This window comes from Coenobita brevimanus, chromosome 110 (assembly GCF_032717465.1).
Source record: "Coenobita brevimanus isolate Jiangsu-jjx chromosome 110, ASM3271746v2, whole genome shotgun sequence".
NCBI lineage: Eukaryota > Metazoa > Arthropoda > Malacostraca > Decapoda > Coenobitidae > Coenobita > Coenobita brevimanus.
In genome coordinates, this window is record NC_137063.1 from 5,425,964 (window position 1) to 5,451,390 (window position 25,427).

The 25,427-nt window shown below is 41.2% G+C and overlaps 1 protein-coding gene across 1 annotated transcript in view; it reads right to left on the minus strand.

Moving 5' to 3' along the window:
• Positions 1–12,747: 12,747 nt before the first annotated feature.
• Positions 12,748–25,427, minus strand: part of nanos (RNA-binding protein nanos) — a 59,595-nt gene continuing 46,915 nt past the window's right edge. The window contains exon 4 of the mRNA XM_080286101.1: positions 12,748–12,957. Coding sequence (XP_080142227.1) covers positions 12,748–12,957 — 210 coding nt within the window. The remainder of the gene's footprint in view (positions 12,958–25,427) is intronic.

Here is a 25,427-nt window from a genome sequence, read left to right on the forward strand (position 1 = left end):
TGTCTGCTTGCATCCCTCCATCACTATGGCTGGGGCATAGCACGCATCTAGCAACAAACTCTCATCCCTTTCTGTCCAACTCTCTAATGCAAGAGTTAACCGTTACTCCCAGTCCTTCATGTGTGCAACAGATCAACTCTGGAACTGTCTCCTTTTGTCTGTATTTCCTAATGCCTAAGATCTCCAGTCTTTCAAATGCAAAGTGTTTAGGTATCTCGAAATGAACTGATCTTGAATTTGTTCTCTCTGTTATCTTGTATTTGTTTTTTCTTGGAAGGAACAATTTCCAGGCTCCTCACCTTTGGTTCTTTCCTTCTTCCAATAATATATATATATATATATATATATATATATATATATATATATATATATATATATATATATATATATATATATATATATATACAATATGAAAAAAAAAAAATAGTAATGGGTCATCAGCCTTGCAGAAGGGTGATAGCACAATAAGCCTGGCCACCCTTGAAAGCTAGGATGCTGTAGAACTAAAGCTGGAAACCAGCACTGTATGAGGTTACAGGTGAAAACTACACAACCCCTGGAAGGCCAGGAAGGTAAGCTGAGGAGGACCACAATGACGCTAGTGTACCCCCTCCACAATATGTCTATCCCCGATGTATATATGTCCCCCCCCAATGCATACATGCCCCCACTAAATTTGCTAGGTCAGCACCCTTTCCCACGCCTGAAGACGGCGTTATTGCATCAGTTGATAGCAGACATCCTAGCCGGGCAGACTGTTTTACTGTGAGCTTGTAATAAACTCCTTATCTAGCTGTTTGTACACGGAGTTTCTATCACCAAAGTATTGCAAGTTACATTTGGTAGCAGCGGTGTTTCGAACCATCACATTCTGACCGCCTCCTTGGATTTTTAGTGATACAAGATACACGACGTCTCGCATCTGCCAGCCTCGCCCCTTCCTCCGTGCCTCTATACCTTGGCTGTGCTTTTCGAGTGTACCATTTTTCTCGCCAGTGCTCACCTCTCAAACAACCGCACCCATACACCTTGTTCCTGACCGCAAGTGTCACCGTCGCCGACCTACGCACCTGTTGCACCTGTTCCCAGCACCTGTTCCGGACTCATCATAGCTCCTGCCCCCACGGTGCCACTTATCACTGTCTGCCCGCTGTCTGCCCACCACCATTCTCTGCATTTGCAATTCACCAGCTCTACACCTGCCTTGCGCCGACATCTGCCTCACCACCCACCACCGGCCTCCGCCGTCGCCCGCATCTGGTCTGCATTACGGAGCCTCCTAAGACCGCCACTCCCTGCCGGTGATTCATCGCGGCGTCTCCTCTCCTCTCCGCCCAGCTGTCTCTACCCCGCAGCCCAGCCCCGCCCAGCCCCGCCCCGTCGCCCCGCCCAGCCCCGCCCCGCCCCAGCCCAGCTACGCCCAGCCACCCTGCACGTCATACCTCTCGACACTCCCGTTTCTACTGTGTAACTATAGTATATCTTTCCTTTCTATAGAGATTATCCTCGATTTTCTCTACAGATTGGTTATTGTAAATATTCCATCTCATTTCCATTGTCCCGTTTTCATCTTCACCTACGTTATTTATTATCCATCTCATCATTCGCATTTTATTTAAACCATCCATGCCCGCACCTTCATTCATTTTCACACCTAGTGTATTCCATTCTCTCATTGTTATTTATACATTTCCACCTACGTATCCATCTTCATCCTTTCATCTTCCATTGCCGCATTAAATGTCATACTTTCCACGTCAACCGCTTACCGCCAGCCCTCTCGACCCGGAAACATCACCTGCTCATACCCCGTCTGCCGACTCTCAAACAATCACTCATTTACGAAGTGGCAAAGAGTACCACCGCCCTGTACCTGAGACTCCCGTTTCACTTCCCGCAGAATCACTTACTACCCGTCCTACCCTTGTAAATCCAGATACTTCCTCCTCTACTCCTCCCTTGAATATTATTATCCTGTTCTCGAAGCCACTCTTCTCACTACATACGTCGTCGTCCATATTCCTCTCCGTTCTGCCATAACCTTTAACCTTTTCCACATCATTCCCTTCCCTTTCCGCCTCAACAACTCCTTGTTACAGGTATCTGTTCCTTCAGAATATTTCCTCCTCTCCCATGATCATCTTTCCTTTGCCTTCCTTTCTTCCACAGACCTCCAGCAATGTTCCTCCCTTACTCCGACCTCTCGTCTCTGTGCTGCCCACCTTTTCGCTATCTTCCCTAGCAGTGCCACACCCTGTGAGTCTGCTTTAGTTCGCAACCATTCCATCTACTCGGCCTGTTCTTTTGTCCCAGCTCCTGACCTCCCGGTCCCCCATGCTCACCTCAACCATGTCCAGTACTTCTTCTTTGCTGTTCCCATCTCTGTCACAATCATGTGTCCTGGTTCTTCCGTTCGCTCCGTCCCCGCTAGTGGTCTCTACAACGCACCTGACTATTGTACCGTCAAATCGGAGTCCGTCATCACTTACGCCACTCGCTATCACCAAGCTGTTCGTAAACACTCCTATGACATCTTTCAACCAATCGACATGCCTTCAACCCTACCATCTGCCAACATTACCATCACCTCCCCTCACTTGCACATGCTCACCTTCCTCAATGACAGTGATTTCATTATGGATCAATTTTCTCTGGCCTTCAGCCGTTCATGGGTTCATCCGACAGTTGTGTTTCCCCCTGTGGTTATCGCTTTCATAGGTTTTCTACTCATCATCTGTGCAGTGCATTGTTGTGTCAAAAAAATGGAACGTCGACTCCAGGAAATCAGAGTCGCTACAGGCATAGTACGCCCTACACACGACGTCGAAACTCCCCGTACTTAGTGCCCTCACGTTCAGTGACTAGCAATGCCATCTGACAATTAACCAAACTGTGAACAGCACTCTGCCTACTAGAAAATGATGGTATTTCTTTCATGCATTACTCAGTGACAGTGTGTCTTACAGAAAATCCACAAAAAAAAAAAAAAAAAAATGAAGGAAGAACAACAATAGAACTCTCATATCTACTCCTAGTTTATCATGTATCAAACTATTATTGTGTAATTCCCGTTATGTTCATATATCCCTTCGACCCTTACTGGATTTGTACCTATTATTCCTTGTATATCTTATATGTATATATCCTTCTAATTCCCTCCTCTCAACATGCCATGTCTCCCCTACTGCCCCTGTATCATACTTCTCCCTTGTACAAACCTCCCCGGTCCTGCCTTACTCCTATAATCACCCACCATTTACCTCCTGGTGTCAGGAGGCACCATCTCAGCTACCCGGGGGAGTAGTGTACCCCCTCCACAATATGTCTATCCCCGATGTATATATGTCCCCCCCCAATGCATACATGCCCCCACTAAATTTGCTAGGTCAGCACCCTTTCCCACGCCTGAAGACGGCGTTATTGCATCAGTTGATAGCAGACATCCTAGCCGGGCAGACTGTTTTACTGTGAGCTTGTAATAAACTCCTTATCTAGCTGTTTGTACACGGAGTTTCTATCACCAAAGTATTGCAAGTTACACTACCCATCATACATGCACAGATGATGTCAGGAACACAACCCCTAAAGGATACATAAAAACCCTTCCAAAAACACACAGCACAGGGAAAACAAGAAAAGGAAGTGCAGAAGAGGGTCCTGTTAACAGAAGGAACTGGAATGGACGACAGAAAAAAAGAAGGGCAGTGACTCCTGAAAGATTCTGAACAGCATGTACGAATCCACCATGGCACATAAAAGCACAAAAGGATGAAAAAGGAATATCCAAGAGTTACCTGCTCTGAAGTGGCCCTATCATAATAGCACTCAGCTGACTGATGAGTACAAACACTAGACAATAAGTGTAGTAGCACTAAACAATGCATGGGAGGGACAGCCTCATGTGATACATAGAGGAGTTTCATGCCTAGAGCCTATGATGATTCATAGATGTTTTTCCTCTATTGAGGGGATCTTGTTACCCATGGCCAAGGGGGTGGCTCAGCATGAGCAGCACCTACCAGGATGCTCGTTCCAACAGGACTCCTAAATGCAATCAAATGTAATTATTAGATCTTAAAATCAGGAGAGGTGTGTACATACAGTACTGTATTATTTTAGTAGTCATGACACACTATATGATGGGGTTACATCATGGGAAAACCAATCACATAACAATTTATCATGTACCAAGGTTGACATAACATGGGATCAGTAGCGATAGGGAGGGGACCTGCAAGCACATAACCTAAAAAAAAAAAAAAAAAAAAAAATAGGGTTGCCTTCAGCACTCTTCAGTAGCACCATACTTTCCACTAGGGGTAGCATCCTTGCCAGACATCACAAGTTTCAGTATTTCACATACAAAAAGTCATCACTTCAATTAAAACTGCCCACTGCACTCTATGCACTTGCACTGTTGCTTGATATTAGCAATGATGTCTTTCATGCACAAAATGGAATGCAGATGATCACAGCAAATGTAAATACTGGGTGACCATCTTGGTTCAATCAGCTGACTGGATGGCACCATTATACTGACTAGGAAGCCATATACTCATGGAAGACATGATTTCCAAGTCATGCACAAAATGGAATGCAGATGATCACAGCAAATGTAAATACTGGGTGACCATCTTGGTTCAATCAGCTGACTGGATGGCACCATTATACTGACTAGGAAGCCATATACTCATGGGAGACATGATTTCCAAGTTACACATTTAAGTATTTCACGCACAAAAAAGTTACCACTTCATCTTACATCACACACTGCACTGTTGGTTATACACTTGCACTGTTATTGGGTGACAGTAATGGTGTTTCAATGGCCTTTCATGCACAAAATGGAATATAAGAGAGACGATCACAGAGAATGCAGACACTGGATGACCATCTTGGCTCAATCACCCGACTGGGAGGCCATGTACACTCGGGAGACAAGATTTCTATGTCGCAAGTTTCAGTATTTCACACACGAAAAGTTATCATTTCACTTAATGTCACCCAGTGCAGTATTTATTATGCACTTGTACTATTATTTGATGATAGCAATGGTGTTTCAATGGCCTTTCAAGCACAAGAATAGAACAAAAGGCAGATGATCACAGCAAATGTAAACACTGAGCTGCAAGCTTGGCTCAATCAGCTGACTGGGAGACATTGTTCTGGTGAATTCTATTCCATTTGACATTCATTATTCTGAACATGGGCCTAACTGTTTGTTCATCATTATAGTGATTAGTCACTTGGCAAACAACTGTATAACAAGATGTGACTGTGTAGTAGTAATCATCATTCAGACCTCTTTGCCTACCCCAAGGAGGATGAGGTAGGGTCCAGAAAGCCAAAAGAAAACTGAAAGAATGAAAAGCTAACCAAAGGCTGCCCAGGTGAATAAGCCTCACTCCCATTCACTCACCATTCAAGTCCATGGAATCCTTGCTCCACCTGATAGGTCAAGAAACATTCTGCAAGTTGCTTCACATTCACCCATCTGTCAGGTTAAAAAGATTTGCCAAACTCTGGTCAAACACTCTTCAGCAAATAATCCATCAAACAAGCTCAACTGCTTGTCAGTTCCCTAGCCTTGTTAGCTCCTGAATTTCTCTTTTTCATACTATCTATCTATCTATCTATCTATTGCCAGACGCCATAATCCCTTACGGGGTGGCCATTTGACTCTCTGAGTTATTTGTTTTACAGGGAGGGGCACTAACCCTCCACCAACCCACTTGACACGTAGGGAGCACGTATGGTTTGGTTATATGGTTACCACCCAGCGTTGTAAATGGTTTCTTGGCTTACAGGAAACCATTTGGCTTGTCACTCAATGTAAAGCCACCAGAAAGAAAAGCAATAAGTAGTGACAGGAAAGATGGGAGAAATAGGACGAGAGGAGGGCAGGCACAGAAAAAAAATGATAAAGGCTAAGGAAGAAGTAGGCAGCACTACATCAAGTGAGTGGATGATGGTCGCCACCACCTACCACTTCTTTCTCATACACTCATAGAAATTATCTTTCTCTTATACTCATCGTAATGATTTTACCATCCATCCATTCATCCATCATCCATTCCTACGTCACGCCATAGAGAAGCGTGGGAACCCGGGGCTAGGCATGTTGGTCCTGACATTTAAGATGAAAGTGACCAGCCTCACTCATCCCTGAGTGGCATTACATGAGCAATAAAGCCAACCGCCCCTTGGATATAAACCTACACAGGCTCAATCTGATTGGAGCACCTTTATTAACCACTAAACCACAAGGCACCCTAATTTGGTTATATAGTTACCACTCAGCATAGTACATGGTTCCCTAGTGTACTGGAAACCATTTGGCTTGTCACTCAGTGTAGCCACCCACAGGCAGAAGGAAGAGGAAAGAATGAAGGAAAGAAAGACAAAAGAGGAACGATGGCAGAGGGAAAAAGGCAGACACCCAAAGCAACACTACATCGAGTAAGTGAATGTGAGTGCCCCCACCCACCACAAAATGATTTTACATAAATGTATAATGAGACTGAACCAAAATTATTCCTGGTGATAACAGTGAAAGATGTATCCTGATATCACTCTCTGAACAGAATCTGCGTTCCATATATAATACAGAAACACCTCTGCTGTGAAGATTGCTTTCTCATAAATGATATCATGAAAGGATAAAAACTGCCCATGCAACCAAACATGAAGTGCAGGAATTAGAGCACTATAAATGTTTAATGTGTCTGTCTTTATATTATTTGACAACAAATATATCTTTGATAATTTTGGAAGGACATGGACAAAAGACATGGAATGCACTGCAACATGGAATGTGAGAGGTGTGAGTGATGAGGTGAAAGAGAGATTGTCCAGGTGCTTGAGGGTGCAAAAGTGGACATATGTGGATTGACTGAGACTAAATGAAGAGGCAAGAGAGTGAGAGAGTGGGAGTATGGATGCGGTATATGCATGGGAGTAGGTGAGAATGAGAGGGCAAAAGAGAGTGTATGTATTGTTGTGTGTGAGGGATGGAAAGAGAATATACAAGTGTATGGATCAGTTATTTCAAGGACTGTGTGGGTATGACTGAAAGTAGGAATACAAATGTGGGATATTATGTGTGTGTATGTGCCAACACAAGATTGTGCAAGCAGAGTGAAAGAAGAGTTCTAGGCAAATGTGGAAGCGTGCATGGAAAAGTTTTGGAAAGTTTGCAAGGAATGGGACAGTGTTTTTGATTGCAGATATGAATGGAAAAGTAGGGAATATGGAGGTGGATGGAGTGGTTGGTGAGTGGGATGTGTCTGCAGAAGTGGATGAGATTGGCACTGCCCTAGTGGACATTTGTGCACAAGAGGGGGTTGATGATAGCCAATACCCTTTTTAGGCACAAAATGATTCACAGTTATACATGGTGAGTGATGAGAAGGGTAGGTGGTGGACTCAATGAACGGATGGCAATGATTGATTATGTGTGTGTGGATGACAGAGTGAGAAAGTACATAATGGATGCAAGAGCATACAGAAGTTGGGGGAGTGGGCTTTCTGACCACCATATGATGGTGGTGAAAGTCAAGGTATGAGTGCAACGGATGAATAGGAGGGAAGGACAGGAGGAAGTAGTCCATACAACAAGGGTAGAAAGGTTGCAAGAGAATAGAAAAATGGCAGAATATAAGAGAGAAGTTGAGGAACAATTGGGTAAATATGATTTGGAGCAGATGAGAGAGGTGAAGGGTGTGTGCAAGATATTCACAGAAGAAATCTGTTCAGCATGTGAGGTGGTGTGTGGGGTGAAGAGAAAATGAAAGGGGATGCAAGGTACAGCATGGTGGAATGAAGAGGTGAGACAAACTGTGGTGCAAAAGAAGAAAGCATAATTGCGCAGAGGCATGGAGGAAGTTGAGGGAGGATGAGAGGGGCAAAAAGATTAGTATGAAAGAGTAAGAAGAGTGTGGATGAGGAATCTGGAAGGAATTTGAGTGTAAAGTGAAAGGAATGTAAGAAAATGTTCTGGAAGGATTTGATGACAGTTAGACAGGGTGATAAAGAAGTTAGTGGGAAAGTGAATGATAAAAATGGTAGATTGATAGTGGAGAATGGAGAAAAAAATTGTCAGATGGAGAGAACACTTCAAGGAACTGTTAAACATAGAGAATGAAAGTAATGCGAGTATAGGTGGCTGGAGCATAGCTGGGAGAAGGAGGGAGGTCAGAAAGGAAGAGATTAGTGGAATGGAAGCAATGGAAGGATTAAAGAAAGTCAGAATGGGGAAAGCCCAAGGAATTGATGGAGTGTGTGGTGAAATGTTGGAGCATGGGCATGGAAGATGTGCAGATTGGCCTAGGTGGAAGGTAGAGTCCCAATGGATTAGAAATCAAGTATAATTATTGTGCTGCACAAAGGAAAAGGGGCAAAAGAAGTGTGTGGTAATCACAGGGCCATTGCCTTCTTAGTGTACCTGGAAAAGAATATGGTAGGATACGTACTGACAGAGTTTGGGAAATAACAGAGGAATTACTTGCAGAAGAACAGGGAGGATTTAGGAAGGGAAGAGGTTATGTAGATCAGATATTCATCTTTACCTCTTCAGTGGAAAAGTTTCTAGAAAAGGGAAAGTAGTTGTATGTGGTCTTTATGGATTTGGAGAAGGCATATACCAGAGTGGATATACAAGGAATGTGGAAAATATTAAGAATATGTGGGGTAAATGGGAAGCTGTTAAATGCTGTGAAGAGTATATATGTGGATGCTAAGGCTGCAGTGCATGTGTATGACAAAATGAGTGAATTTTTCTATCTGAATGTTGGATTGAACATGAGATGTGTCATGTCTCCATGGTTGCCCTAATGAGAGAGGGCAGTGTTTGGAAACTTCCTGCACCATTGTTTGCAGATAATACTGTATTGTTAAGTGAAGACAAAGGGGTCTGCAAGACATGGTGAAAGCATTCGGAGGGCGTGTACAAAACAGAATCTAAAGGTGAATGTAAGGAAGAGTAAAGTAATGGTCTTTGAAAGAAATGAGTCATTGAATGTACAGTGAGGTAGGATGATGATAAAATGAGAAAATGTGAGTGCATTTAAGTACAAGGGTTGTGTGATAAGTAAGGATCAAAGTTTGGAGGATGAAGTGCTTGAAAGGATGCAACAAGAAGAAAGGTTGCTGGTTCTATGAAAACAGTGATGGGAAATGGGGAAGTGAGCATGAAATTCAAAAAGTCGCTGAATGACAGTATTGTGATACCAACTCCAACACATGGAAACTAAGGTTGGACCTTGTTGGAAGGACACAAGTCATGAGTGAGAGCAGTGGAAATGAGCTATTTGAGAGGAGGATGCGGAGTTACATGGAGAGACATATTGATAAATGAGGAAATGAGGGAGCATTGTGGTGTGGCTGTGGATGTGACAGAAAGCACACACTGACATGGTTCGGCCACGTAGAGAATGAGAGACTAATGAGGAGAGTGTATGTGAGTGAGGTGGAGGGGGGGGAGAGGGAGGAGGAAGAGGACGAGGATGAGATGGAAGGAATAATCCCCCAAGCTGGACCTCATTAGATCAGATAGCCCTGCTAGGGTGACGGGAGAGCACCACCCCTTCCAGCAAAGCAGCCACCCAGGCTGGACGCAAACTCTCAACCTCACAGTCTCGAGCCCGACACCTTACCATTGAGCAACTGCACTCCCCGCAGATGAAATGGCGGGATGGAGTGGAGAGATATATGAGAGAGGTGGGTGTAAGCTGGGGGGAGGGCAGTAAAATGGCAAGGGACAGGGCGACATGGAGTCAATTTGTTTGTGGCCACCCCTTATTGGATTAAGGTTTCCGGCTACACACAGACAGATAGAATATGGAAGTATCTGTAAACTCAAGGGAACTAGGAATCCCAGTGTACAGCCTCCTGCTTGATACTTCAGTGCAACAGAGTAGGTTTCAAGCCCACTACTCTCGCCCATTTTAGTCTTACCTTTAAAATACTCAACGAATATGGCATATTGCATTCAGAAGTCCATTCTTCCATATTCTGAAATATTGCACAGAGTCCGTAACTTCTTCAATGACGAGCAGTTAGCTATAATTTATAAGAGTCATGTGGGCTCTCAGCTTGAATACTGCTCACCCTTGTGGAGCGGATGTGGAGAGGGTGCATTAAAACAACTAGACAAAATTCAGAACAAGGCTGTTAGAATTATTAACAACCCTGTTATTACTAATAAACTACCTTCCCTACAAGTAAGAAGGAATGTTGCCTCCCTTGCATTATTTTACAGATATTTCTATAGCAAATGCTCAGACAAAGTTGCGTCCATTGTGCCACCTCTCCATGCCTTCCATTGTGCTACACGGGCATCTGGCAGCGCTCATGACTGGAATGTCACTTAGTCATACTACAGAACTTCTGCCTATCAGAATTCTTTCATTCCCCGAACTGCATCTCTCTGGAACTCGCTTCCCCAGAGTTGTTTCCCTCAAAACTTCAACTTACAGCTGTTCAAGTCTAACTGTTACGGATATTTTACGAACAGAGGACACCAGTAATCTGGTGCATGGATTTTTTTTTTTTTTTTTTTTTTATTCATTTGTTTTTCCTTCCTCTGTTCTGTTATTTAAAAAAAAAAAAAATGATATACTTCACCAATATGATATGAAAAAACAAAGCAAAACACACCACCATACAACACAACACAATACCACACATGCACGCACACAAACCAACAAGAGAGAGAGAGAGAGAGAGAGATTCAGTTTCTCTCCTATACGCATTCTACTATCTTATTGTTCCAGTAGGATATTGGGTTACAATGGTTATGATGAAATAATTTTTCCAATAATGTAAACTTTTATTCTGTCATCCCCTTCTAAATGAAATTTTCAGTAGTCAAAAGGAAGAAGCTGAATGAATGATATTATTTAAGAACATCCTTATTTCACCTATACAAACCTACAGTATTAAATAAAAAATTCACCTGAAGTATAATCTTTCCTATTTTATAAAAATTAGCTTGAAATACAATCTTTCCAAGTGAAAAATGCTTGAGAAAAAACAAAGTTACCTGATACATCCAAAAATAACTATAGCTTTCAGTATAGAGATATCTTTCAATACTGCATAATAAAATACTTACCTTAACAATTCATCTCAAATAACATGAAACCTTGGGTATAAGTACTGTACAACATTTGGGCAAAAACAGAACACATTAACTTCCATTTAACAAATATAATAACAACGTATATAAACTATATAATATATATATATAAATATCTATTATATGTATGTATGTATGTGTGTGTATATATATATATATATATATATATATATATATATATATATATATTGATACTGTATGTACCCACAAAACCAAAATGTAACAAAGTATAGAGTACCAGCCCGTATATCTGTATGTACTCACGAAACCAAAATGTAACAAAGTATAGAGTACCAGCCCATATATCTGTATGTACCCACAAAACCAAAATGTAACAAAGTATAGAGTACCAGCCCATATATCTGGACACTAACTACAAAGTTAATGCAAAGTAACAGTATTATAATATGCTCCTTACACCTATATTCTAAAGTTTTGCCATAAATATACAAGTTTTATCAGGTACAGAGTAGGTTTACAATGCTGTTTATTAATATAGTCATATAAAAAAATTGGAATTTTGCTAATGAATATTAGACTTGACAAATCAAGTAATTTCATGGATTAAAAGTATTAGATCGGCCAGCAACCAGCAGTTTACTTTTATTTAAATACCAATAACTATTTGCTCAAAAGAACGATTTGTGCCTAGAGCAAATTATCTAAAGTTAACAAAGATATGGTACAGAGAATTAATGGCTAAGAGTGCCAACTTTAAGAGGAAAAAATATGCATGTTCTTCATCCAGCAAAGAATGTAAAAACAACAAATGAATAGAAAATATAACACACTAACACCTAGGTTCAAGGAATTCATATAATGAAACTTACGCAGTTATGCCTAATGAGTGTTGATGAAGTGTTCCATTATCTGATGAAAAAGTGAATGTGAAATGGCTTTTAACAATCTATTTACAGTTTAGCTACTCATGTAAGATGAACTTGATGCATGACACTTAAATAAGAATATAAATAATTTTTGAGAAATGGTCTCAAATTATCCGTACATTAAACAGTAATTGTGAATAGTCCTGTTACAATAGAGTCCATATGGGACACAATACTAACAGTCTGATATTCAGGAAGTACAGTACTGTATTAGAAATTGTAATATGTATTAAGTTTTTCCGTTTAAAAAAATTGAGTTTCCTTACTTATGTGATTCATAATGTATATTATACTATGTCAAGAAACTACACCCAGCACAGTTAAAATATAACTATACAGAATCAAGCGTACTATACACTGTAATTCTAGACATCATCATACCTGCATATGGTACAGAGACTTATTAACCAAATGAAAATGGGGTTACAAAAAAAATAAATAAATAAATAATAGCCATCTCACTGCTCACTTCTCTCATTACTGATGTGTGAAAATAATACAAAGTAAAATTTAAAACACACACATAAAGTAAATGGAAAAATACGGTACCCTGATAAACAATAACACTTAGTTTCTAATACTGTACAGTACACATTTCAAAAGATACTGTGCTGCATCACTACCTAACAGCCGATGATTAAAACCAAAACAAACTAAATAAAATGGGAGAAATAACCTATGTAGTAGTGCTTTCTATAAATATGACTTGTATCTAGGTTGCTTTCAGTTAGTGTTGAAGTGTCCCATCATCCTGTTGGCCACCTCCCTCCAATTAGTGACTTTGCCAGGAGGGAGACCAGCAGAGATGGGGTCACCACGAGTTACCGTATTACGAGGGCAGTACTTCAAAGTGTGTGCACCATCACCAGTTGCATTGCACAGTGGACAAACATACATCCTTAATACAGGACACTGGCAGTGGCCTCGTTCATCCTAAAGGGAAGAGTTGAAAATGGGTTTATAAATGTTGCACACGGATGAGGTAATCCAAATGCCCTTAACCTGAGGTGCAGACTTGATCAAAGCTCCTTCAACTCAAGACAGGGAGTTTGGAAGAGGGATTTCTCTCAGCTTTGAATCGTATCTTAAAATGGCCAAAGAATTGGACTCTAAATCTCCTCATCACGTGTGAAGACCATTATGACAAAATAAAAGATGTTAATTTTGTAAACCTGTACCAGTAATCACTACTGTTTTTTACTATATTAATACAACATACTAGTCTTTATTCCTCAGGTGCATGGGACTGGATGGCTAGATGATGGGATTAGATATACCATCACCATGAATCCAAAAAGGTTTAGGATTCAGAAAGAAGAAAAGGAAAACAGCAAAGCCATCAATAGTGGACCAAACTATTATTCACGCATCAATCAAACCTTTGACAATCATGACTTTATCATGTAGGATTTATCATGATAGACAGCTTTACTTCTGAGATTTAAGACAATGACGGAGTCAAGATTTTTCATTAACTATCAAGCTGAAAAAAGTTTGTAATTCCTGTCATGTGCATCTTCTCACATACTTCAACAGTTCAGCTCTATCATTTGCCATTTCTATTGCTTATGCCTCAGCTATTCTTTCCTTTGTCATACATTCACCTATCATATTATCTTTTTCTTTACCTCCACATGGCTCTGACCATCATTATCACTTTCATACAACAGACCCTCAATCTGTGTGGCTAATGTATCTGGGAATTTTACTGTGCAAATCAAAACGCACAAATCTTGCTACTGAAACATATATTATATGACTAAATGGTATCGTGAAATCCCAATATTGTTCCAATGTCTTCTCTCTTGAAAAATTTTTACCTGCTCACCATCATACCTAATATTCACTGTACAGTCACCCCTTAACATCTGCGTTTTTAACATACACGGTTTTAAACATCTGCGGGCGGATTTAACATAAACGGTTTTAAATATCCACAGGTGGATACAGTACCGGGGCCGGATTCACTAAAGCAATTTATCTCGTTGAACCCTGCTGACACTGTTCACTGCATATGTAACATTACCCCAGGCACAGTTCATGGTTGTTTTAGTAATGGCATTATCCAGTGAATCAAATACCTGTACTGTATAACACTCTTCGGTAAATTTGTAGAAGTAACCAACGTTTTCTTTTATTATTATTTTTATGTTTTCCAATGCAAAATACTGTGTTTTAGTTAGTTTTGACCTTCATTTTAGGGGGAAAATCCCCCTTTTGGAATTTTGAGTAAGATTTCCAAAAGTGGGTTTATCCCCCAAAATCAAGTTCAAAATTAATTAAAAATGCACTATTTTGCATTAAACGAACCCAAACTAACAGCCTAACCTAACCTAACCTAACCTAAGCCTAACCTAGGGCCTGACATAAGACCGTGTGCACACGCCAGCACCAGCCAATATGGCACGACATTCATGAGCTACTGAGCGATAGCCTAACCTAAGTTACTATTTCACTATCCCTACAAAATTTGCTCCCCCAACTCAAACTAGGCTCAAAAAGTAAGTCTTAGTTAGAATAGTTCAGGGACATAATATAATGAAAATTGGTAATGCTGGTTACTTCTAAAGTTATATCCACTCTTCCTTTTAGCCACTTCATTTATTAATGCCATTAATTCATCAGGGAAAAAGTTAGGACGGGCTGACTGGGAGTATTTCTTTCTTCCATGTACCCTTGATGAGCTGGTCTAAACCGGTTTGCTGCCCCCCCTCCTCTCTCTCTCTCTCTTGTGCCCCTCGATGACCTGGTCTAAACCAGTTAGCTGTCCTCCTCTCCCCCCTCTCTCTCTCTCTCGTCCCCCTCGATGAGCTGGTCTAAACCAGTTTGCTGCCCTCCCTCCCTCTCTCTCTCCTGGTAAATAATACGAAGCAATACACACCCAAATCGCACTGAAATCATAAGAGAGTGGCTGAAACTGTTATATTATATTGTGAATTACTGTGATAAAATACAAGTCATTTAGTGATATTTTTGCGATAATCAGAAAAGTCATGATGGTAAGCGCATTAGTTACTGAACATTTTTGTGGTAGCAAATTGTGCAGCTATGCTATGAAATGACTCATGACATTATATTAATAAACTTTATAAAAGTAAGTGGTAATAAAAGTCATTCATGAAGTTTAATAATGTTTGTAATGATTTTCCTCACATCGTTACTGTTTCGCAAAAGTCTAACGTAAACACTGGAATATCGTAACAAAATCATAGGAGACTGCCAAGAAGTGTATTATTTTTATTATTACTGCAATTACTGTGATGAAGTAACGTGGCTGTAACCCTATTTTGTATGGAAAAAAATCTTGTGGTTTTGTGGAAATTTCCACCTCTCTGGGTTATTTCCTGCATCAGACTGTCAAAACATACCTTGTATTCTCTCAAATCGTTCTCCGTGCTTGGAGTGCCTAAGGATATGCAGGTTGTTGCAAACAATAGTAGAAAGATTGATGTTTGTCTGACAAAATTTTAGTTCTCAAGATTAACAATAAGTGGGTTAAAACATGAGTTGAAAACACACAATTTTTTCCTATTTCTCCACAATGAGCAGTCAGTATGCTGTCATCCCAGCCGCTGCAGCCAAAGGGTTAAGGGGAGTCCAGGGGCGTTTTTAAGGGGTGCAGCAGATATCCGCGGATTTTTAACATACTGTACGCAGGTCTCTGTTCCCTAACCCCCATGGGTGTTAAGCGAGCACCGTACTACACATATCTCTTGGAATGTCACTGGGAATAAAAAAAGGAATAGCAGAGTGTATAGTGCTCAATCCTGTAACGCAGTATCAAGCAACATGGATCTGTACTTACCCAGTGCTTTAAAATGTGACCAAAAAATATATAATGCGGTCACAAACAGATATATCGCAGTGAGTTGTCAGGCACCTGAGCTCTCAGATGACCCCCCAAAAGTCAAATGTTGCATGTGATGATGTCAGGCGAGCAGTGCAATGTGACTGGTTGCATGACGCCGCATCCATATGTACCCCTATCGCAGGCTTCGTGGCCGCATCTGAGGCAGCTATTCCCGTGGCACTAAGCAGTGTTACCAAAGCATCATGCTTCACAGCTGCTTCACCTACGGCCAGAAAATGGAGATAATAAGATAGTTGGAGGGTGGGAAGAGACGACTTGGCAGACAAGCCCAAGGTTAATGAAAGCACCATCAGGACAATTTGGAAAGACTGAGAAAAGATAAAGGCATATGTCAAGAGCAACCCCACAGTGGCAGGACAAGCTGCAATGAATACCAGGAATGCAGTATCGATAACCACGGAGAGACTTCCACTTCAGTTCATCGCAAGGCAGAGACTGAGAAACATCCCTACTGACGGCAGCATGATACATGATAAAGCCAAGCATTTCTACAGTCAGGTAAGTAGACAACTAAACCAGGAGAGCCCAACACCCTTCATGGTCTCAAGAGGTTAATTAAATTCTTTTATTAAGAGGAATGGGTTAAGAATTGTTAGTTTACCAGGTGAGGGGGTCAGTGCTGATGTTTCTGTTGCTTCTGTCTTCCCTGCATTTCTTAGAGATGTCATCAGAGATGGTGGGTACACCCAGGACCAGATTTTTTTATGCTGACGAGACAGTTTTTTTTTTGGAAAAAATGCCCACAAGGACCTACATCCAATGGCGTGAGCGACAGGCCCGTGGTTACAAGCCATCTATGGAAAGACTCACTCTATTCCTAACCTGTAATGCCTCTGGGACCTGCAAAATGAAACCATCTGTTCTCTCACAAGCCAAGAAACCACATGCCTACAGGAACTATGATATGGACAAGCTCAACATGCACTGGATGTACAAGAAGGGGTGGATGTCGGGTGCAGTCTGTCTGGAATGATTTGACAAGTGCTTCACAAAAGACGCAGAAGATTTCCACAAGTGGCACAACTTGGCATTTAAGATCCTGCTTCTTTTAAACGAATGCACCAGGTCTCTCACCACTCCTCGACGATCGCCACTCCAAAATCAATGTTGTGTTCATGCCTCCAAAGGCAACCTTACTCCTCCAGCCCCTTGAGCAAGAATTGATTGCAGTGTTGAAGGCAACCTACGCCTTGAAGATCTTCGCTATGCTCCAAGCTGCCACTGACACCGACGAAGATTTGGACGAGCTGGCAACTTTGCCATATACACCACAGCCTGAGTCACCTACCCCTGGCACAAACCGTGACTCACCACCGCCACCCACCATACAGCACTCTACAGAGGCACAGTCTGTCATCAACTTTTGGAAGCCGTTGAACATAAAAAATGGAGTGGACACCATTACTGAAACCTGGAATGAGCTGGTGCAGGCCACAGTGCATCACACCTGGCACAACATTTTGCAAGGTTTGCAGGGCCACAGGGTTGACTTTAAAACCAAGCCACAGAGTGCTGATGCAGTGGTTGACACTGCGGTGGAGGCAGCAAGGAGAGTCACTGGCATGGAACAACTCGACGCTGCTGACATACAGGAACTTCTTGCCCCAGACCCCACCCTGGACACCGAGGAAATGTTGGACCAGCTGCAGGAAGAGAGTGAAGAAGAGGGACAGCCAGAGGAAAGGCCACGGAGAGGGATGGCAATGAGCACACTGAAAGAACTTGTGGAATTGTACTAGAGGCGCACCTTCATCATCACCAACCAAGACATGGATAAGGACCAAGCCGAGCAAACTGCTGCATTAGTGGCCAGTGATGTGAGGCAATACACAGATGTGTTTAGAGAAAGAGTGAATGCTTGTCAACAGAAGATGATCACAGACTTTTCTCGAGTTCATCAGGAAATTTCACAACAATCATCCTCTGGCAATGATTCAAACCCATAAGACAGTGCTGAACCAGAGGAAGAGATTATGTCCATCATTTCCTCCGTGCACTTTGAAAGGTTTGACTATGACAAAGAAGGGGACCAGCCAACCTCATCTTGACAGTTACTACAGAGAATGGGATCTGGGAGCACTGGGGACAGTGAGTGTGGCCAACAGAGCCAGTCAGGTTAGTGACCTAAACTTTTTTTTCTTAATGTCTAGGAACCTTCCTTATGTATTTTCAATAACTTCCTATGTATGAGTACCAGAGTGAATGTCAGAAGGGTGTTTTTTGGAGGGTTTGGGGTGAAAAGGGCAACTCTGGAAAGTGTCCAGTCTAGGTTGGCCCTTTATAATGGAAACAAATGGAACATATACAATGGCAGGTGGCCACTCTACATTACCCATGTTTAAGGAGGGAGCACTGAAAGTAAGTGGTGATCAGTTATCATGACAGGGTATGGAGCAATGTCCATTACTGCCATCAGGCGGGTTTCGAGTGTTGCAATGTGACATGCAAGTATTTATTGTCAGGAAAACAAACATTTAATTTCAGATACATGACATGTACTAATGGCTGAAATGGTGTGTTGCACTGCCATCAGCTGATGAAGTTGCATCACCAGACATAACTAAGCAATGAGTTGGGTTCATCAGCTTCAAATGATGACTTACCTACCTAGAGGTAGATGAAAAACTATTTTGATAGCATAAAGTAATGAAAAACTTTGCTGAAAGATGGAAAACTACAAAGTTAGTAGTGTGTATTTACCTAGCTCTATTTACCTAGTTGTGATATGTAGGAAATGAGCTATGCTTATAGGGTCCCATCTCTGTTTCTCAGTAAGTAAAATTTTGCTTTGAACTCGTTTAAGTTTTTAGACTGGACAATCTCTTTGTCCAGGCTATTCCACAGATCTACGCATCTTTATGAAAAACTATATTTCTTGATATCCTTAAGGCAACTTGGCTTTTTCAGTTTCATTCTGTGTTCTCTTGTTACTTTCCCATCCCATATAGACAGATCTTCACTGTTAAATTTTTCTACTCCCATCATGGCCCTGAACACTGCAAGCATGTTGCCCCCCTTTCTCCTTTTTTCTATGGTAGGAAGATCTAGTTTTTCCAGCCTTTCCTTGTATGACAGATCTGTCAGGCTAAGGACCATCTTGGTTGCTGTTCTTTGTATTCTCTCGATCTTGTTTATATCTTTCTCTTTAAATGGGAACCACACTACTGCCATACATTCCAACCTGGGGCGGATCATGGCCACTATCAATTTTTTCATCATCATCTTATCCATGTAATGAAAGCCTACTCTTATGCTACTCAAACGAGTATACGTCACTCTAACTATCTTGCTAATGTGTTTTTCGGCTGACAAAATACCCTGGACCAGCACTCCCAAGTCCTTCTCTTCTCTTGCTTTTGTGACTGGTTCATTACCCATCAAATAATTCAGTGATGGTCTCTTGGTACTTTTACCCATTTCCAATATTTTACATTTTTATGCACTGAATTTCATTTTCCACATCCAGCTCCACCCATGAATCCTATCCAGGTTCTCCTGCAGCATTTTAGTCTTCTTCAAGTTCTACTACCCTTATGATCTTTGCATCATCAGCAAACAGACTTCCATGACTACTCATTCCATCTACCATATCGTTTACGTAAATATGGAACATTACGGGTGCTAACAACGAGCCCTGTGTGATTCCACTTGTTACTTCCCTCCATCCAGATATCCTGTCCGTTATTACTGTCCTCATTTCCTTGTCTCTAAAGAAGTCTCTCATCCACTCCAAGAGGTTCCCCTTCAGTCCTCCTATGTGTTCCAATTTCCACATACTGTATGTCGCTTGTGGGGTACCTTATCAAAGGCTTTCTCCAGGTCTAAATATGCACAATTGCCCTACAGTAGAAGCTCAACAAGTGGGAAACACATGACCTTCCACTTCTGAATTCAAACTGACTTTCTGCCAAAATGTCCACCTCCTCCAGATACTTTATCCATCTGTCTTTCAGGGTTCTCTCGCACAATTTTGTGATCAAGCTGGTCAGCGACACTGGTCTATAATTCAAGGTTTTTTCCTTGTTCCCTCCCTTATAAACTGGTACCACACTGGCCCTCTTCTATTCCCGAGGCACCTTCCCTTTTTCCAGAGAGCACAAAATCAAACCACGAATCTCATCTGCCAGTTGATCTCTGCATTCCTTTAGTATCCAATTAGAGATCCCGTCAGGTCCTGGGGCCTTCCTTACATCGTGAGTTTCCAGTAATTTGTACACTTCTTGCACTTGAACTTTTCCTTCTTTTAACATTACATTTCTTGTCACCCTCCTGACCCACAAAATCACTTTCTCTTGTGAAGACTGACTGGAAGCATTTGTTCATTATTTAGGCTAGCATAACTGCATCTTTACAGACATTTCCTTCTACTTTCAGCTTATTAATTCCTTCCTTTTGTTTCACTTAGTCATTAACAAACCTGTACAACAATTTAGATTCATCCTTACATTTGTTAATTATACCTTTTTTGAAGTTTCTTTCTTCCTCTCTACATATTCTTGTTTATTCATTTCTGGTTCTCTTATTTTCCTTTGTTCTGTCATTACCTCTCTTTCTCCGTTTGGCCCATGCCTTATCCCTTTCATTTTTTGCTATCATATACCTCCTGTTGAACCAGTCATTTTCTCATTTCTCTTTCCCACTAACTTTTGGCACATACTTTTCCACACCCATATTATAGAAGTCTAGAAAGATATCCCACTTCTTCTGTACCTCTCTTGTTTGCTGGAATTATTGCCAATCTCTTCTTCAAAAAATTTTTCTCAATCCTAAAAAGTTTGCTTTCTCAAAGTTGTATCTTCCATGCCTGTATCACTCATCTCTTGTCTCCCCATTTCCTTCTATTGTTTGGAACTCTATCACTTCATGATCATTTTTTCCTATTGGACAGCGATTTTTTCAGAGATTCAATTGCATCAGGTTCTTTGGTTAGAATTAAATCTAGTCTTGCTGGTGTGCCATCACCTCTAAATCTTGTCTCTTCTTTGACCCACTGGGTCATCACATATCCATTGCTATATTCAACCGTATACTGCCCCATGAATCTTCACTACTTCCTGAGTCTCTCTCCTCCCAGTTTACCTCTTTACAATTAAAGTCACCCATCAGGGTGCTTTTCTCAATTACTTTCTGAATATATCTATAACCATGCCCGACAAAATCTCCTGATATTCCTTTTCATTCCATGCCCTTGTCTTGGTTGAGACATATGCTACTGTGATGTCTTTCTTGCCCTTTCCCTCTGGTTTCTATTACCATGTTTATCACTTCAGTCATACCTTCTCCCAGTTCCACACTATCCACATTTAGAGTGTTTTTCACTGTTATCATTACTCCTCCTCCCGTGTTTTCTTTTCTATCTCTTCTCCATAATTTGTATATCCCATCTCCCATTTGGATTTCAATAGTCTCTCTTAGCTTGGTGTCTACAAAGCACATAATATCTGGCTCATTTATCGTCAAGAAATCATCTATCTCCAGCCTTGCTGAGATTTGACCATCTATATCAGCCTACTGTATGCCACTTTCAATCTTTCTGCATTGTTTTTTATTGTCCTTCTCTGTCCCTCTCTTTGTCCAGGCTCTTCCACAGGTCAGTGCATCTATACAGAAAATTGTATTTTTTTATATCCTTCAAGCAACTTGTCTTTTTCAATTTCTTACTACGTGCTCTTGTTGCTCCCCCAACACATACAAACAGATCTCTGTCAATTTTGTCTACTCCCATCATGGCCCTGAACACTGCAATCATGTCACCCTCTCTTCTTTCTTCTAAGGAAGGCAGAACCAACTTTTCCAGTCTTTCCTTGTACAACAGATCTGTCAGGCTTGGGACCATTTTGGTTGCTGCTCTTTGTATTCTCTCGATCTTGTTGATGTCTTTCTTTTGGTGTGGGGACCATACCACAGCTGCATATTTCAACCTGTCGAGGATCGTAGCCAGTATTAATTTCTTCATCATCTATTTATCCAGGTAATGAAATGTCATTCTAATGCTTGTCAAGAGCTTTTATGTGCCTCTAACAATCTTGTTAATGTGTTTTTCAGGTATCAAATTATCTTGGACCAACACTCCCAGGTCCTTCACTTCCCTTGCTTTTGTGACTGGTTTGTTATCCATCGAATAATTCATTGATGGCCTCTTGGAACTTTTACCCATTTCCAGTATTTTACATGTTTTTCCGCTGAATTTGTTTCCCATATCCGGCTCCAATCATAAATCCTGTCAGATCTTCCTGCAGCATTTTATAATCCTCTTCAACTTTTACTCTGCTCATAATCTTTGCATTGTCTGCAAAACAGACGTATAACTGTCCCTTCCATTCACCATATTATATATGTAAATCAGGAACATTATGAGTGCTAGCACCGAGCCCTGCAGGACTACAGTTGTTACTTCCCTCCACCCTGACATCCTGTCCTTTACTATGGTCCTCATCTGTCTATCTTTCATGAAGTCTCTCATCCATTCTAAGAGATTCCCCTTCAGTCCTCCTATAAGCTCCAATTTCCAAATTCTCTCTCGCATGTAGGACATCAATTGTCCTTGTGTAGAAGCTCAGTAAATCAGAGACACACGACCTCCCAGTTCTGAATCCAAACTGACTTTCAGTCAAGATGTCCATCCCCTCCTGATATTTTATCCATTTGTCTTTTAGGATTCTCTAGGACAATTTTGCGACACGCTTATCTATAATTCAGTGGTTCTTCCTTACTCCTTCCTTTAAAAACTGGTACCACATTCACCTTTTTCCATTCCTGAAGCACTTTCCCTTCTTCCAGAGAACATATAATTAAACCATGAATCTTATCTGCCAGTTGTTCTCTGCATTCCTTCAGTATCCAATTAGAGATTCCATCAGGTCCTGGGGCCTTCCTTACATCCTGAGTTTCCAATAATTTATACGCTTCCTGCACTTCTACTTTTATATCTTTTAACACTACATTTCTAGTCACTCCCTCCCCCTACTTTCTTTAGTAAAAATCGATTGGAAACATTTGTTCATTATTTCAGCTTGCATTACGGCATCTTTATAGACCTCTAACTCCTACTCTCAGGTGATTCCTTCCTTTTGTTTTAATTTGCCATTAACAAACCTATAAAACAATTTAGGTGCTTCCTTACATTTGTCAATTATATCTTTTTCAAAGTTTCTCTCTTGCTCTCTATGTATTCTTGTATATTCATTTCTAGTTCTTTTATATTCTTCCTTTGATCTATTGCTACCTCTCTTTCTCCAATTGTTCCATGCCGCATCCCTTCTTTTTTTCGCTACCATACACCTATTGAGCCAATCCTTTTTCCACTTCTCTTTCCCATTTACTCTTGGCACATGTTTTTCCACACCTAGATTATAGAAGTCTAGAAAGATATCCCATTTCTTCTGCAAAGATTCAATGACGTAAAGTTCTTTGATTAACAGTAAATCTAGTCTTGCCGGTGTGTCATCACCTCTAAATCTTGTCTCTTCTTTTACCCACTGAGTTGTTTCATTATTCGTTGCTACATTTAACGGTATATTGCCCCACAAATCGCCACTACCTCCTGAGTTCCATTCCTCCCAATTCACTTCTTTACAATTAAAATCATCCTCCAGGATTATGTTGTTGCTTTACCCAATCACTTTCTGTAGGTATCTAACCATGCCTGACAACATCTCCTAGTATTCATCCTCATTTCATGCTCTTGTCATAGGGGGAACATACACTACTCTGTCTCCCTTGCCTTGCCATCCGGTATCTATTTATCACTTCAGCCCTACCTTCTCCCAGTTCCACATTATCCACATTTAGGCTGTTCTTCACTGCTACAGCTACCACAAACTGACTTAGGACCTCCTCCCATAAGGTATTAAAAAACACAGAAATCACAGTATACCACAATGTTTGTTCATGAAATGCCATTCAGTAATATGAAATCATGTTTCCCTTGTTTTTCAGGACCAGTTAGATACATTTTGGCATGGAATCCCTTAGATCTCTAAACTAATCTATGGACATTTCTTTGCACTAAACATTTGTCAGTTCAGTCCTGAGGTTGTCCAGATTGGGTGTCTTCTTCTCTGCCATGATTTTCTTCATCTTTGCCCAGCAGTTTTCTAATAGATTTAGATCCGTACTGTTGCCAGGCCAGTCAAGGACCTCAGTTCAATTATCCTGAAGCCATTTTGTCGCCTTTCTTGACTTGTGAAATGGAGTTGAATCATACACGAAAAAGTTGCACCCATGAATAGCAAAAAAGTTTAACAAATGATCTTTCAGAATTTGAATGTACCAGCCACCATTCATCAAGTTCTTAGGAAGAAAGTAGAGGCCTCCCCTTCCCATTTCACTTGAGAAACACCCCCATACCATTACTGATTGTGGGTGCTTAAAAGTCGGCACCGTGTAAGCAGGGTCATATCGACTACAGAAGGCAGGGCGACAACCTTGGCAGAACGCACCTGGAATACTTGAAATGTGCTTTCATCGGAAAACATAACTTTTCTCCATTCATCCAAAGTCCAGTGTGCATACTTCTTGGCAAACTAAATGTGGTGCTTCTTCATGCAGTCAGTGAGAAGCAGTTTCTTGGCTGCGGTGTGGCTTGACAAACCCAGCTCCTTCTGCAAGCGGTGTTAGATAGTTTGAACTGAGACGTCATGTAACAACTGGGGATGCATTCTCTTCAATTCTACTGCTGTCAGTCAAGGATTCTTGATTACTTCCCTCTTCAGAAGCGTATCTGTATCTCTGGAAGTCGTCCTCTTCTTTCCACCATCATGCTTGTGCTCTGGTACGACATCAGGTGGCAGGCCACACGCTGCAGCAAGAATCTTCATAACGGTCGAATTTGCGCATCTAGTACATTCACAAATCATGTTGATAGGGACAGTATCCTGCCTCCATGCAATGATATGGACCCTCTCATCCCTTGAGCAGTACTTTCCAGGCATGACAACTCAACTCTAGGAAAATAACAGGGCAAACAGCAATGCACACAAAAAAGAGGGAGGTGCAAGCTTGGAGTGATGGGAACACATACTCCCACTCTAGCTTCTGGGCAAGCACTGATGTGCTGAGTGCTTCACACCTCCCACCAACACCAGAGGAGTTGCCAGTTACTTCTTGCCCCCAAAATTCACATGGTAGAGGTGGAAACACAAAGCAAAGACAGACAACCTCCCATAGCAATTCTATGTGTAGGTCCTAAGTCAATTTTCAGTGGGTGCATCATCACTCCTGCCCCTCTGTGTGTGTGTGTGTGTGTGTGTGTGTGTGTTTACTGAGTTGTAATATACTGGATTTGAGCTAAACTTGTGTTGTCCTGTCTCCATATCTCAAATCATCCAATCTACTTTAAGATACATTGATGTTCTTCGTTTGCATCATCTCCATTTCCAAACTATTCCAAATGTCTATACTTCTATTTGGGAAACTAAATTTTTTCATGTCATTTAAGCATCTACTTTTCTGCAGCTTATATTTATGTCCTCTTGTCATTCCACCATCATCCACAAACAGATCTTCTCCGTCCATCTTTTCCAGTTTTCTA